The sequence below is a fragment of the Podarcis liolepis genome, assembly GCF_965112155.1.
Source record: "Podarcis liolepis genome assembly, chromosome: 17".
Classification (NCBI taxonomy): Eukaryota; Metazoa; Chordata; class Lepidosauria; order Squamata; family Lacertidae; genus Podarcis; species Podarcis liolepis.
This window is the reverse complement of record NC_139571.1, coordinates 6,242,452-6,257,662: the sequence shown is the minus strand read 5'-3', so window position 1 is coordinate 6,257,662 and position 15,211 is coordinate 6,242,452. Positions and strand designations below refer to the sequence as shown.

Below are 15,211 nucleotides of genomic sequence, written 5' to 3'. Positions count from 1 at the left end.
CTGCAGGAGGTGGGGAGAGACAGTGCAAAGCTTTCCTGTCTGCTGTGCTCTCCCGATCCTTGTACTTTTGGGTTTTTGGGGTTTTTTTAAGCATGTACATTCATTGCCTCCATGCCATTAATACCATATCTCGTTTGATCCTTCAATGGACACAGAGAAATGGAGGCAGACACAGAGAATGAACTTTCAATGGTGAATGGTTGAGCAACCTTTTTTTACTATTAGCCAACACCCCCCAAAAAAAGCACACACCCCAAGCCTTTCTAGAAACAGCTGATTCATCAGGGCCAGCCCTACCATTAGGTAGATTCCTTAAGTGGCAGATGGGAGGGAGGGGAGGTAGAGCCATACATGCCACACGGTCTACCCAGTGCCTCCAATGTCTGCTGAAATGGGTGGTGATGGGTGCCATCTTGTCATTCCCCTCAAGCAGCAAAATGCCTAGGAGTGGGGGTGGGGAACGTTTTTCAGCCTGGGGGCCACACTCCCCCAGAAGCAACCTTCTAGGGGCCGTATGCCAGGGACAGGCAGGGAAAGAGTTGGCCGGGCAACAGATAGTTAGATGGTTAGAACTAATGACTGATAACTAGTACCAATCCCAAGGAGCAACCAATTTGTATGGTTCTTGAGTTTGCAGGAGCTGAGAACCGCAAAGGAGGACCCAGGGACCTGCTGCTCCCTCAATGTGACTTCACAAGACACACCCAAAAATCATGAGCACAAGGGAGTCCTGAAGGATGCTCACAGGGGAAAGAGCCTGAGATGCAAACCTAACAATTAAACCCCTGGTGTTGCAAGCAAATATCAGTAATATCCAAAGGCAACACAATGACCAAGTACAACAATGTGATGTCAATATAAACTCTTTATATAATCTATAGAGAACATTGAACAATATGAAATATTCACTCTCTGCAAAACCAAATAAACAATGCTGCCAAAGTGGTCCTCAAACAGATGTAGTGAACAGTGATTCCAGATATACCCACTGTTTCGTGGAATTCTTCTTCAGCACAGCAGAAGGATACAGAAATGCTTCAAAAACTGCAATTGAATTATTGAAATGATGACCTTCATCAGCATTGGACGTCATAAAACAAAGCTTTACGGCTTGTTTCCTCCAGATAAGAATCTGACCCAGTGCTTCTTTCAGAGACTTGCATAGCCCACAAAGACTTTCAGAGACCTATAAGATTTATGTTTATTTGGTTCTATATTTTGAAGAGAATCCATCAAGAGTGCATATTCTGTGACTTTCAGAGATTTAGAAGAATTCTGTTTATTTGGTTTTGTAGAGAGTGCATATTTCAGATATTTCATATTGTTCAATGTTCTGTATAGATTATATAAAGAGTTTATATTGACATTGCATTGTTGTACTTGGGCACGTGTTGCCTTTGGATATTACTGAGATGCAGACCTGCCTGCCTTGTCCACATTCTTGCTATGCAGATCTAGGCAAATGTGCTGTTCTGCACATGGGTCCTGCTGAGCAGCCTCAGCCTTGCAAGCTCCCCCCCCCCTTCCCCAGCCTCAGCTGTCCCTGACTGGAGCTGCTGCTGCTCATTTTGCTAAAACCCCTCTAATCCCCATCACTAATCGCTTTAATGGGGCTTCTCACAGACCCAGCGAGGGCGGGAAGCAGAGACATGCTGTGGAAAGGGAAATGGGACAATTTGGTGCAGCTAGGAGAGGAGGACGGGGGTGGGTGGGGGGCAGGATAATGGAAGCCAGCATTCTCACTGGGAAACTGGATTTTGGTGAGGGGGAACCAGGAGTCCTGGGATCCATCTGCCTCAAAGATTGGGAGACGATCCAGGAGACGTGGGTTGGAATTGGGAAAGAGCCAGGATGATCAGCTCAGTTCTGTTGGATGCCCTCTGCCCTCAGTTTCCTCACACTGCCCCCAAAATCTGGTATAAAACACCACTCTAATCTCTGCCTTCCATTTCCCATTTAGCATTTCTGTAATAATTATCCACAGACAAGCACAGCAGTGCTATGATATATGCCAGCTGTCCCCAGCCTGGAGCTCTCCAAATGGTTTGGGTTACATCTCGCAGCATCGCTGACCATCACCCATTGAGCTTCATCATGGATCTGGGTTTTGAACTGCAGCCTCCTGCATCTTCTAAACCCAACTCTCAGGGCGGCTCCAGCAGCTATTTTTCCGCTGCCTGGCCTGGCGCACAGCCTCTCAGGTTGCTTCTGTGCTACAGGCCCTTTAACTTCTGCAATCAGCTGGAAGAGGGATTGTGCACCATGTCCACATGGCACTATGTTAAATGGCAATCTCCTTCCCCATGGTCAAAATCTTTCTCAAACGTTTACTTGCAATTGAATGGTAGCCACCAATGTCCCCTGTAATGTTAATTGGTAGCTTCTTGTTTTCAGGCTCTGCTCATTTTATTCCTTCCTGTTCTACACAGCTGGAAGTTTTGAGATGCACTGCCCCTCAATAAGTCACGTTCTTTTCACTATTATGCAGGGAGAGCTTTAATTACAGGCTTCCTTTCACTATTGTTTTTCTTTTATAGCAAAATAACTATTTTTCTTTAAAAGAAAAGAAACTGGTTTATTAACTGCACCACCACTAGGCAGGAAACAGAAGCTACCTAATTAAGGGTCTCTTAAGGAGCAATTGATCTCTAACCACCTGGCAGCTCTGAACAAGAAGTGATAAAAAGCGCAGAACCTCCAAAGAGGAAGCTTTTAATCAGAGGCACAGTAGTTAAAAGCCTCAATAGCACTTTGACTGCCTTCAGTTGGCAGGCAGGTGCTGCAATTATGCTTTATTGCAACCCCACCCCTGAAAACCCCCTCAAAGTGGGGGGGGGGTCAGAAAACACTGGATTGGAAGAGGGAGATCATGGTGTAATCTTTATTCTCTGAGAGGGGGGAAAGGCAAAATGAAAGAAAGGGGCTAATCTGGAAGCTTTCCTGATCTCATCTGCTAGCAGCTAGGGAAAGTATGTAATGCATATTAAAAAGAAATCATATTCCAGAACCTAGAACTGAGCCTCACATACCTCAATGCCCTGTTACAGCATCTTTGGGTTTGAATGGTTTCCTTCACTAGTCTGGAATTGTTTTAACAATACATATTTATAGGCTGGTACTTGGTTTCCTGTTTCAAGTGAATCATCCTTTTCAATTCTACAATAACAAAGCTTGGGTATTAAGTGCGCACACTGGGGCCAGAAAAGAAACACTGTGTTTGCCATGTGACATATAGATGCTTCAATCTGCTCTGGAATTTGGCATGGCTGTGCAATGATAGTACCCCATAGAATTGTTGTTGTTGTTGTTGTTGTTGTTGTTGTTGTTGTTGTTACTATTACTATTATATAGGTTTCTTACCCACCCTTCATAATGAGGTCCCAGGGTGAGTAGCAACCATTTTAAAATACAGTATTAAAATACTGATTGGCTAACCTTTGGTTAAAGGGATGCGGGTGGCGCTGTGGGTTAAACCACAGAGCCTAGGACTTGCTGATCAGAAGGTCGGCGATTCAAATCCCCACAACGGGGTTCCTTGGTCCCAGCTCCTGCCAACCTAGCAGTTCGAAAGCACATCAAAGTGCGAGTAGGTAAATAGGTACCGCTCCGGCAGGAAGGTAAATGGCATTTCCGTGCGCTGCTCTGGTTCTCCAGAAGCGGCTTAGTCATGCTGGCCACATGACCCGGAAGCTGTACGCCGGCTCCCTCGGCCAATAAAGCAAGATGAGCGCCGCAACCCCAGAGTTGGCCACGACATGACCTAATGGTCAGGGGTCCCTTTACCTTAACCTTAACCTTTGGTTAGCATATTTGTGAAATGCTGCATTCAGCCACTGGAAAGTACAGCAGCCTATAAAGTACAGCAGCCTATCTATAAGGGTCAATTCATATGTAATAATTTACATATTTTTATATTTTATTAGGTTTATGTTACATGCACTCAGTGCTTTTTTTAAAAAAAAATGTTTAGGGGTACTCTCATCTTCAAATATCTCAAGGGCTGTCACATGAAAGAGGGAAGAAGCTTGTTTTCTCCTGCTCTGGGCAGTGGTGTAGCGTGGGGGGTGCAGGGGGGGCCAGCCACACCGGGCGCAACACCTGGGGGTTAGGGTTAGGGGGCGCAAATCCACGGGTTAGGGGGCGCAAATTACTTGCCTTGCCCCGGGTGCTGACAACCCACGCTACGCCACTGGCTCTGGGGGGTAGGACACGAACCGATGGATTTAAGTTACAAGAAGGGAGATTCCAACTAAACATCAGGAAGAACTTTCTGACAGTAAGAGTTGTTTGACAGTGGAATATTGGGAGCTTGTGGACCCTCCTCCCTTGGAGGTTTTTAAGCAGAGGTTGGATGGCCACTTGTCCTGGGTGCTTTAGTTGAGATTCCCATATTGCAGGGGGTCAGGCTAGATGAGTCTTGGGGATCCCTTCCAACTCTAATTCTATGATTCTAATGGAGAAGGGAAGATTATTCCAGGCCTAGAGAGGCCTGGGAGCAAGTCTGCAGCATAATAGAATAGGACAATGTACCAGCAGCTAGCGATTCCCAGTGTGGTGTAGTGGTTCAGAGCAGTGGACTCGTAATCTGGTGAACCAGGTTCGCTTCCCCGCTCCTCCACATGCAGCTGCTGGGTGACTTTGGGCCAGTCACACTTCTTTGAAGTCTCTCAGCCCCACTCACCTCACAGAGTGTTGTGGGGGAGGAAGGGAAAGGAGATTGTTAGCCGCTTTGAAACTCCTTAAGGACCCCTGACCATTAGGTCCAGTCGTGGCCGACTGTGGGGTTGCGGCACCCATCTCGCTTTATTGGCTGAGGGAGCCAGTGTACAGCTTCCGGGTCATGTGGCCAGCATGACTAAGCCACTTCTGGAGAACCAGAGCAGCACACGGAAACGCCGTTTACCTTCCCGCCGGAGCGGTACCTATTTATCTACTTGTACTTTGACGTGCTTTAGAACTGCTAGGTGGGCAGGAGCAGGGACCGAGCAACGGGAGCTCACCCCATTGTGGGGATTCGAACCACCGACCTTCTGATCGGCAAGTCCTAGGCTCTGTGGTTTAACCCACAGCGCCACCCACGTCCCACTTTGAGACTCCTTAGGATATTGATAAAACAGGATATCAAATGCAAACTCTTCTTCTTCTCTCCACCCCTCCAGATACCCCAGATCAGCTACGCCTCCACGGCGCCTGAGCTCAGTGACAGCAACCGCTACGATTATTTCTCCCGCGTGGTTCCTCCGGACTCCTACCAGGCCCAGGCCATGCTGGACATTGTCAAAGCCATGGGCTGGAATTATGTCTCCACGCTGGCCTCCGAGGGCAACTACGGCGAGAGCGGTGTCGATGCCTTCATGCAAATCTCCCGCGAGGCTGGTGAGCCAGAGGATACCTGATGGGTGAGGGGGGGGGCAGAGCCAGGAGAAGAACCCAGAGAGACCTTTCCGCTTGAGCCGCCACTTTCCTCTGGGAGAAACTGCGGTTTGGCGCTGACTCAGAACAAACGACAATCGGGTTTTCTGCACAGTGGCGTAGCGTGGGTTGGCAGCACCCGGGGCAAGGCAAGTAATTTGCGTCCCCTAACCCGTGGATTTGCGCCCCCTAACCCTAACCCCCAGATGTTGCGCCCGGTGCGGCCGGCCCCCCCTGCACCCCCCACGCTACGCCACTGTTTCTGCAGCTTGCCGTCTGTTCCGATTGAGCACCAAAGAGCGGGTTTTCCAGGAAGAAGCAGTGGGGCAAAGGCAAAAGTGCTCAGAAAGCACAGGGCAAGCAGAAGGGACAAGCAGAAACAGCGCCTTCAAGGAAGGTGTTCAATGATCGTAAAACGGTCCAGGAAGTGGCCGTGGCAGAGGACAGAGCGGGGGAGGGGGGAGTTAGCAGGTAGGTGGGGAAGCTGTGGCGGCAGCAACAGGATGGTATCCCAGCATCCCAGCGTGCACCGTCACAAAAAAAGCACTGAGCAGAAGTGTTGACAGGCCCTTGGCCAAACACCCATGGGTGCAATAACTATGCCTGACATTCTGGAGTGTTTGTGGGGAGGGGGAGAAGACACATGCCAGTCATGGGCATGAAAGCAGGAGTCTACTTCCCCATACCCACCTGTCCTTATATAGTTAGAGAATATCTATCTAAGAAAAGATGTCATCATGCTGCTGTTCTTGCCCAACTGCAGCTTAGGGACGGAACAGCATGCAGCACAGGCAGGTGAGTCCGCAAATGGGGCAAGCTGTCTAGGCTAGCAGCCACAGGGGAGCGCCACCAGGATGGGCCAGGCAGGGGTATAGGAAGGGGGGTGGGGGTGGTCCACCCCAAGTTCCATCATAGAGGGAGGCATCAAAAAGGAAGAATTACTGCCCTACTAGGGCAGTTCATAAAAAACTTTTTTAAAAATCTTAATTTACTAGGGATTATACAGCTATATCTGAAATTTCACACATATCAGTTAATATCTTGACCCTCCTCCATGAAAATAACTGTTTACTTTGCCGTTTTCATACGTCGTGAAGGCTGAAATTTCAGTTCAGTGGAGCCAAAACACAATCCAACCTGTAGATTTAAGTATCTGTCCACAGTCCCCTCCTTGTTATCAGAGGCCCATAATCCACATTCTTTTGTAAGAAAATATGAAATAACGTAAAACTATTTTTGCAGGCAAAAAAAAAAAAAAATCAATTGGGGGGGGGGAGGTGACAAGAAATTTTCCGCACTGGGTACCACCTGACCTTCCTACACCTCTGGGACCAGGGCAGCTCCAGCAACCTCACACTGATGTGAAAAAAGCACTGGGGAGGGGGACATTTTAAAGAGGGAAATGTGCCGAAGAGGAAGGCTCACGAGTCCTTTCCTCCCACAGTTCCCCCTGTGGCTCTCCAGCTGCAGAGGTTTAAGTGCTGGACTAGGACCTGGAGGACCAGGGTTCAAATGCCCTCTCAGCCATGAATCCCATTAGGTGACCTTGGGCCGGTCTCTCAGCCCAACCTTCCTCACAGGATTGTTGCGAGGATAATAATGGGGGGGGGTGCATGTCCGAAACCTTGAGCTCCTTGGAGAAGAAGGTGGGGTAGAAATGAAATGAAATGAATAATAAACTCCCGTAAGGCCTAGCAAACATGGCCAGTGGTCACGGGAGCTGTAGTCCAGCGATTTCTGAAGGTCCTTGCCTGCTCTGAGCGGTGGCAGCTGCCTAGGAGTCCAAGCAAGGCTCTGTCACATCTCCTGGCACCTCGTCGTTTCTGAAATGGAGGGGCTAGAGACTTAATCTGGGATCTGTCGGGCTCCTCCCAATCGCTTCCTGAAGCTTTCTTACACCTGTCAGGTGGAGTCTGCATCGCCCAATCCATCAAGATCCCACGAGAACCCAAGCCAGGAGAGTTTGACAAAATGATCAAGAGGCTGATGGAGACCCCCAACGCTCGTGGCATCATCATCTTCGCCAACGAGGACGACATCAAGTGAGTGCGCTGTTAGCAGCAACGCAGAACGTGTCCTCCAGGGGGAGCGTTGGGTGAGGTATTACCGTACTTTTCCGTGTACAAGACTAGGCTTTTTTTACTTTAAAATTATGTGGGAAAACTGTGGGTCGTCTTATACACAGGGCAATCTCCCCCCCTATTTTCTTAAATTGGAGTCCTAAAAATAGTCTTATACATGTGGGCGTCTTATACATGGAAAAATATGGTAATAATAATGCTATAATAATTTATTATTTATACCCCGCCCATCTGGCTGGGTTTCCCCAGCCACTCTGGGCAGCTTTCAACAAAATATTAAAATACCGTAATACATCAAACAGGGCTTCCTTCAGATGTCTTCTAAAAGTCTGGTAGTTGTTGTTCTCTTTAACATCTGGTGGGAGGGCGTTCCACAGGGCAGGTGCCACTACCGAGAAGGCCCTCTGCCTGGTTCCCTGTAACTTGGCCTCTCGCAGTAAGGGAACCGCCAGAAGGCCCTCGGCGTTGGACCTCAGTGTCCGGGTAGAACGATGGGGGTGGAGACGCTCCTTCAGGTATAACTCTCGCCCCCTGCAGGCGAGTGCTGGAGGCTGCACGCCGGGCCAACCTGACCGGCCAGTTCCTTTGGGTCGGATCCGACAGCTGGGGCTCCAAGATCTCTCCTATTCTGAAGCAAGAAGAGGTGGCTGAAGGAGCCGTCACCATCCTACCCAAGCGAGCTTCTGTGGAAGGTAGGCAACAAGACAGCACTGGGGCCAATCGTAGTGGGAGAGAGTATGACAGGCAGACGTAGACCCCACACCTTTTTGGACAGGGTGTTTTGGGACATGGGACCTCAGCTGACCCTCATTCTTCCCATTGCTTTATTTGTCACCCGAAGACGCTTGCTTTCTAAATTTAATCTGCTCTTAAGCACCGCACCATAATTGCCCTGGTTGAGAGTACGAGGAGGCGCTAAAGGACATTAAGTGGTAGCTAATCCATTTTAAGGGGATCCCGGGTCTGTGACTTAAGACACTTGCAAACCAGCCATTCATAGCTATGAGGAAAGACTCTCCATTCACTTTTGCTGCCTGCTTGAGGGTTTTAATCTGCGAGTGACTTTGAATACAGGACCATGGCTGGCAGTCATTCTGAATTTATTCCTCTGGAACCAAAATAGAGGAATGGAAAAATCAGGGAGCCTGAACAAATATTTGCTTGGAGGGTAGACTGACTATTTCTGTAGAAATAGGATCTTATGACTTGGGCTGCCATTTTTATTCACTTGACAGCAGCCTGTGATGCAGGCAGAAATCAACAGGTGCAACTTTCCCCTGTCTCAGCAGCTCTAGGCTGAGCATAGAATCATAGAATCATAGAATCATAGAGTTGGAAGAGACCACAAGGGCCATCGAGTCCAACCCCCTGCCAAGCAGGAAACACCATCAGAGCACTCCTGACATCTGGTTGTCAAGCCTCTGCTTAAAGACCTCCAAAGGAGGAGACTCCACCACACTCCTTGGCAGCAAATTCCACTGTCAAACAGCTCTTACTGTCAGGAAGTTCTTCCTAATGTTTAGGTGGAATCTTCTTTCTTGTAGTTTGGATTCATTGCTCCATGTCCGCTTCTCTGGAGCAGCAGAAAACAACCTTTCTCCCTCCTCTATGTGACATCCTTTTATATATTTGAACATGGCTATCATATCACCCCTTAACCTCCTCTTCTCCAGGCTAAACATGCCCAGCTCCCTTAGCCGTTCCTCATAAGGCATCGTTTCCAGGCCTTTGACCATTTTGGTTGCCAAAGGTTGGTTGATTTCTGCCTGTTCTGGGCTGGGGAACTGTAGTCTTCCAGATGTTGTTGGACTACAACTCCCATGATCCCTGATCGTTGGCCACTATATCTAGGGCTGATTGGATCCAGAGGTCGACAATCTCAGGGACACACACACACACACAGAGAGAGAGAGAGAGAGAGAGAGAGAGAGAGAGAGAGAGAGAGAGAGATTTCCCATCCCTGCCTTAGATAAGATAGAAGCATCACACAGCATTCCCCCTACAGGATCACACAGCATTTTAAAAATAAAGTACTGTAAAGATGGGACACGGGTGGCACAGTGGGTTAAACCACAGAGCCTAGGACTTGCTGATCAGAAGGTCAGCGGTTCGAATCCCCGTGATGGGTTGAGTTCCCCTTGCTCGGTCCCTGCTCCTGCCAACCTAGCAGTTTGAAAGCACATCAAAGTGCAAGTAGATAAACAGGTACCACTCCAGCGGGAAGGTAAATAGCGTTTCCGTGCACTGCTCTGGTTCTCCAGAAGCGGCTTAGTCATGCTGGCCACATGACCCGGAAGCTGTACGCCTGCTCCCTCGGCCAATAAAGCACCACAAACCCAGAGTCAGCCACGACTGGACCTAATGGTCAGGGGTCCCTTTACCTTTACCTTTATTGTAAAGGTTGGGTTGCCAGCTGACTAGAAAAAAAGTCAGCTTGGCTGGCTCTTGGGCCTTTAATAGCAGGATGATCTGCTGAAATCAGTAGGCAAAACTTTTCTTGCATGCATGGAGAGAATATTATCAGCTGCTAATGTCTACAGAGGTCAAGCTCCTATTACAGCTGCAGCTACGGAGGCTGGTGTAAAGTTGGCAATGCAGTAGAAGGATGCCCACAAAGGCCATGACCTCCCTGTTTTCTCCCCCAAGGTTTTGACCAGTACTTCACCACACGCTCCTTGGAGAACAATCGGCGCAACATCTGGTTTGCTGAGTACTGGGAGGAAGATTTCCGATGTAAACTGACTCGTCCAGGGTTGCAGCCTGATGAAGGGGCACGGAAATGTACTGGTATGGAGGCTTTGGGAGAGAGCTTAAAACAGGGCAGGGTGGTACCAGGGATGGGGGAGGAATTCAAGTAAGTTCTCATTTGAAGATGAACCTACCATGGAATCATAGAATCATATAGTTAAGGGACCCCCACGGTCATCTAGTCCAACCCCCTGCAATGCAGGAATCTCAGCTAAAGCATCCATGACAGATGGCCATCCAGCCTCTGCTTAAAAATCTCCAATGAAGGAAAGTCCATTCCACCCTCAAACAGCTCTTCCTGTCACAAAGTTCTTCCTGATGTTTACTTGGAATCGCCCTTCTTGTATCTTGACATCACTGGTTTGAATCCTACCCTCCAGAGCAGTAAAATACAAACTTGTTCCTTCTTCCATGTGACAGTCCTTGAGATAGTTGATGTTGGCTATCACAACTTTTCTCAGTTGCCGCTTTTTCAGGCTAAACATGCCCAGCTCCTTCAACCATTCCTCATGTGGTTTGGTTTCCAAATTTGCACTTTCAGAAGCCATATGTGAACCAAAACACAGGCATCCTTCAAAATTTGCAGTGCAGCTGTTCAGCCAAGTAATATGCACAAAATGCATATGCTAGGCAACAGTGTGCATAAAAATGCATGTATTTGTGAAAACAACATACAAACATGCATTATATTAGGAAAATTTGCTTTGCAAAAATGTGCATGGTAGGCTTATTGGGAGAAGTATGCAGTTGAAATGCCAACACATTCTTATGAGGATTTTTCTTTTAAAATCATAAATTGCTGCAGAAATGTGGGGAGTTGAAGTCAGAATGCAGAAATGCGAAAAAACTTCAGGGTTAGAAAAAGGAGAAAGTGAGAGAACCAAAAGTGACAGATCCATCTGTTACTTCGAAGATACATAGAACAGCTGTTGCCAAGTGCTCCCCACTCACCTGGTTCACAACTATTTCTTCGCAGCCTGGCTGTGCACTAATCCCTATTTTTGAGAGGCAGCGGTGTTAGAAAGGGAATATTATCAGGGAGCTTCAGGGCCTGGGTTTATTTCACCGCTCTGCAGGGAATGGAGGGGATTAGAATTCCAAGTGGTGTCATCCCAACGCCATCCCCTCCACAGAACGTCAAAGTACTGGTTTTCCCTGCCTGGAGCCCCCAAATCCAGCCTCCCCTGGCTGAGATAGACTCAGGTTGAATCTGGCTTTTTTCTGAGGGTTCCGTTATTGCCATTATCACAAAGGTTCCCAATTTTTCTCACATTCTCTCCTGAGCTTCTGCCTGGACCCAAACCGCTCCATGTTGCCTGACAAAACTGTTTGGGGGTTGGTTTGTTTTCCTTCTCGGCTGACACCCAGCTGTAGCTGAAATTATCAGTATGGTGCTGAATTCTTCGATCAAAGGATGTGCATCATAAAATAATGAGATGTCTGAGTTATTACAGGAAATAAATTACTACTTGGAAATAAAACCGGCAAAAGTCTGTAGCCAACAAAAAAATTTTACTGGCCCACTTGCCCACAATATACAGTCATACCTCGGGTTGAATATGCTTCATGTTGAGCGCATTCAAGTTGCGCTCTGTGGCAACCCGGAAGTAACAGAGCGCGGTACTTCCGGGTTTTGCCGCTTGCGCATGCGCAGATGCTCAAAATGATATCACGTGCACGTGCAGAAGCAGCGAAAAGCGACGCACGCATGCGCAGACGTGCCGTCGCTATTACGTTTGCTTCTGGATGTGAACGGGGCTCCGGAACAGATCCCGTTCGCATCCCGAGGTACCACTGTACATAAGTTGGCTACCTGTGGTCTAAAATGGGGAACTTTTTCTAAAGTTTCCTTCTTTGCCCACCTGGAGGCAATTCATACCCACAAGGGGCAAACAAGAGTCTCCTGCCTCTTTCCCATCTCGTTTATTCAGCTTAATTAAAAGTTGAAAGTACATAATCCTAGTGAGCAATGACTAAAGTGGTTATCCTGGTTCGTTTCCTGACTTAAAGTTAATCTTACTATTTGTCTGTGTGGCAACTATTGTTTCACAGGAGGTGCTGATTAGATTTTACTGGTAACTAGATGTAATGGGTATGGGGTTGCTCGTGCGTAAGTTGCCGCCTCTCCTGGCTATGTTGCCTTGTTAAACCTTTCTGTCTGGACAGCCCTTCAATTCGTGGCTGCCTCAGTCGCTAGCAGAATCCGTCAGTGGGCGTTTCTTAAACCTTTTCCAACATAAAAGTTGTTTGACACCCAGTCTCCTCCTACTCTCTCTGCACGGAAGTCTTCTGCGCAGGGAGGGCGTGGGTAGCGGAGGACCCGTGCTCTCCCCGCTGGTGTCTGGTGAAGAGTCCTGGAGCCCTCTCGCCGATTCCCCCATCAGCCCCTCTATATCCCTGGTGTTGCACTGATTTGCTTCCCCATCTGCGGAGCTGCCTCTCTCCCTCCTGGGCCCTTCTCCAGCATCATTTGAGAGCCTTCCCTCCGCCTCTAGCTCCGATGTCAGTTCCCTGACACTAGATTACATGTGCTGATCTTTACACAAAGTATTAGGAGCTCAGGATAACTTCCAAGACACAGACTGCTTCCGAGGTCAAGAAAGATCATAACGGAGATCTCTGTCATATTAAGTTATGCCAGCATTTCCCCATGCCATGATCTACACTACAGCAATAGACCATGGCAAAAGTTTCAGAGTAACACACACCTATTCGCAGTTGGAGTCCAGCTCCCACCCTCTTCCTCAGCTGTTGGCTGGTTGGAGCTGATGGGAACCACAGCTTCCCTTCCCATTGTCATACTCTAAGTAGACTCATCATTGGCTCTGACCCCTCTGTGCTTGGTTCTGATCCACATTTTACCCTTCCCCGCCACAGGCGAAGAGCGGATTGGAAGAGACGCAACGTACGAACAGGAGGGGAAGGTGCAGTTTGTCATTGACGCCGTCTATGCCATGGCTCACGCCTTGCACAACATGCACCTGGACCTCTGCCCAGGCCACATCGGAGTGTGTGAAAAGATGGACCCCATCCAGGGCCAGACTCTGCTGCGCTACATCCTCGCCGTCAACTTCAATGGTGAGATGGGCAGAATCCCTTTGACCGCAGTAGCGTCAGGTTGCTTCACCTGGCCTCAGATACAAAGGGCCCTTTTAAAGATTTGCATGCATTTAAGACTGAGGGTTGTCTCTAGTGCTAGGCCAACTCAAGAGTAGGTCAACTGAAATGAAGGAACCTAAGTGAGCCAGGTGTTTCAGGTTAGGAGCATCCCAGACCCTAAGATTTCAGGGCCAAAGCTTGAGAACTGGGGACGGCCCCCAGTGATGTCACAGGAGTAGCCCAACTCAAAGACATTCCCACCCACCTGGAGACTCAAGGCCACCATCTGCCAAAAGGCAAGGAAACCTGAAGCCTTCAGGTCAGACCTGGAAGTCTGGAAACCCAAGCACTGAGCTAACAACAGAGGCTGGTTTGGCCAATTCAGTAGATCTCTTCTACAGCAAACCCCCTTCTTACAGATACTAGATACAGGCTTGGTTGGGACCTGCGGGCCTCATCCAAACCAACCCCCAATACTATAACAGTCTGAAGAGCCCTACTGGCATCCATCCCATTTAACTCAGGACCCAGTAACCCACAGTGGACAGTCAGACACCACAATGAAGTCTCTCACTGCTCTTCCCCAGCAACTGGTAATTTAGAACTGTGTTGCCATGTTGCCCTTGAAGGTATCATAAGCCATCGTGTTATAGCCCCGTCCTCCTTGAATTTGTCTAACCCCCTTGGAGAGCCATCTCATTCAAGAGAGGCAGTGAGCATCCTGCTTGCAGTAACCCTCCCCTTCCTACAGGCAGCGCTGGGACACCTGTGATGTTCAACGAGAACGGAGATGCGCCCGGCCGCTATGACATCTTCCAGTACCAGCTGACAAACACCACGACCCCCGGGTACAAGGCGATCGGGCAGTGGACAGAATACCTACGTCTGAACGTGAGTGACCCAAGCACAGCACTAGAGGTTGCTGTGGGGCCTGGAACACAGTGAGGAATTGGTCAGAAGTCTGTGTTCTCATTGGCAGCCACATCATGTTGCATTCTGACACCATCAGACCAGGATATTTGAGGTGCAGAAAAAGGCCAGAGTGCAACGCAGTCCTGCATATGCAAGGCAGGAACGCAGCATGGTCTCTAGGACAAACCACTCTGCCCTCTATATCTCTATGGTGCATAGATCTATTTGCCTATCATTGGTTGCCTCACTGGTCATTCAGTCGGTGGCCTGACTTTGCCTTCTCACCTGCCCATCCCCACCCCTCTTTTTTTGAATGAGGAGAACCCATACTCTTTTCTGCTAAGTTCCCATTCAAAGCCCAGGCCCACAACTCACAAGTCACCTTCCAGCCCAGAACCCATCACATTGTTCTCCATGGAAGTTGTCCTTCAAGCTTGTGCTTGAAGGCTGCACAAGTCCTATAGCCGCCGCCTCTTCTTCTTCTTCTTCTTCTTCTTCTTCTTCTTCTTCTTCTTCTTCTTCTTCTTCTGCACCACATTGGTTCAGCACTGTCCATGACAACCATGGTTTGCAAGACCCATATACCTGGAAAGCCCATAACCATGTTTCCAATTTGTTGTACATTTGGGCAGTGTGTTCATGGGAATTTCCTCTGTCAGCCTGGCATTCTTTGCAGATGGTGCACCTGTGTCTCATGGTCATTGAAGAAACATTTTAGTAGAAGAGGCGTTTCCACCTAAAACATAATAAAGATACAAAAAAGATACAATTTTTTTAAAAAATACAGCAACAACTCCCAGCCAACAACCCCCCCTAAGCAATACCTTTGCTGTTCAGCACCCTCATCTTTTGTAGCTGGAGTCAGTGAGGGCCCTGCCCTCTTAGGCCAGGTGGGAACAAGCCAGCCGGTTTCCCAGGACTCACAGCCACATGAATAATTCTCTGCAGAGGTGTTTTAA

General features: G+C 48.5%; 1 protein-coding gene across 1 annotated transcript in view; it reads left to right on the top strand.

Annotated features, from left to right (window-relative positions):
- Positions 1 to 15,211, top strand: part of LOC310696862 (metabotropic glutamate receptor 6-like) — a 44,765-nt gene that overhangs the window by 20,225 nt on the left and 9,329 nt on the right. The window contains exons 3-8 of the mRNA XM_083482954.1: positions 5,160 to 5,376; positions 7,319 to 7,454; positions 8,031 to 8,185; positions 10,140 to 10,280; positions 13,119 to 13,319; positions 14,092 to 14,231. Of these exons, the coding sequence (XP_083339080.1) occupies positions 5,160 to 5,376; positions 7,319 to 7,454; positions 8,031 to 8,185; positions 10,140 to 10,280; positions 13,119 to 13,319; positions 14,092 to 14,231 (990 nt within the window). The remainder of the gene's footprint in view (positions 1 to 5,159; positions 5,377 to 7,318; positions 7,455 to 8,030; positions 8,186 to 10,139; positions 10,281 to 13,118; positions 13,320 to 14,091; positions 14,232 to 15,211) is intronic.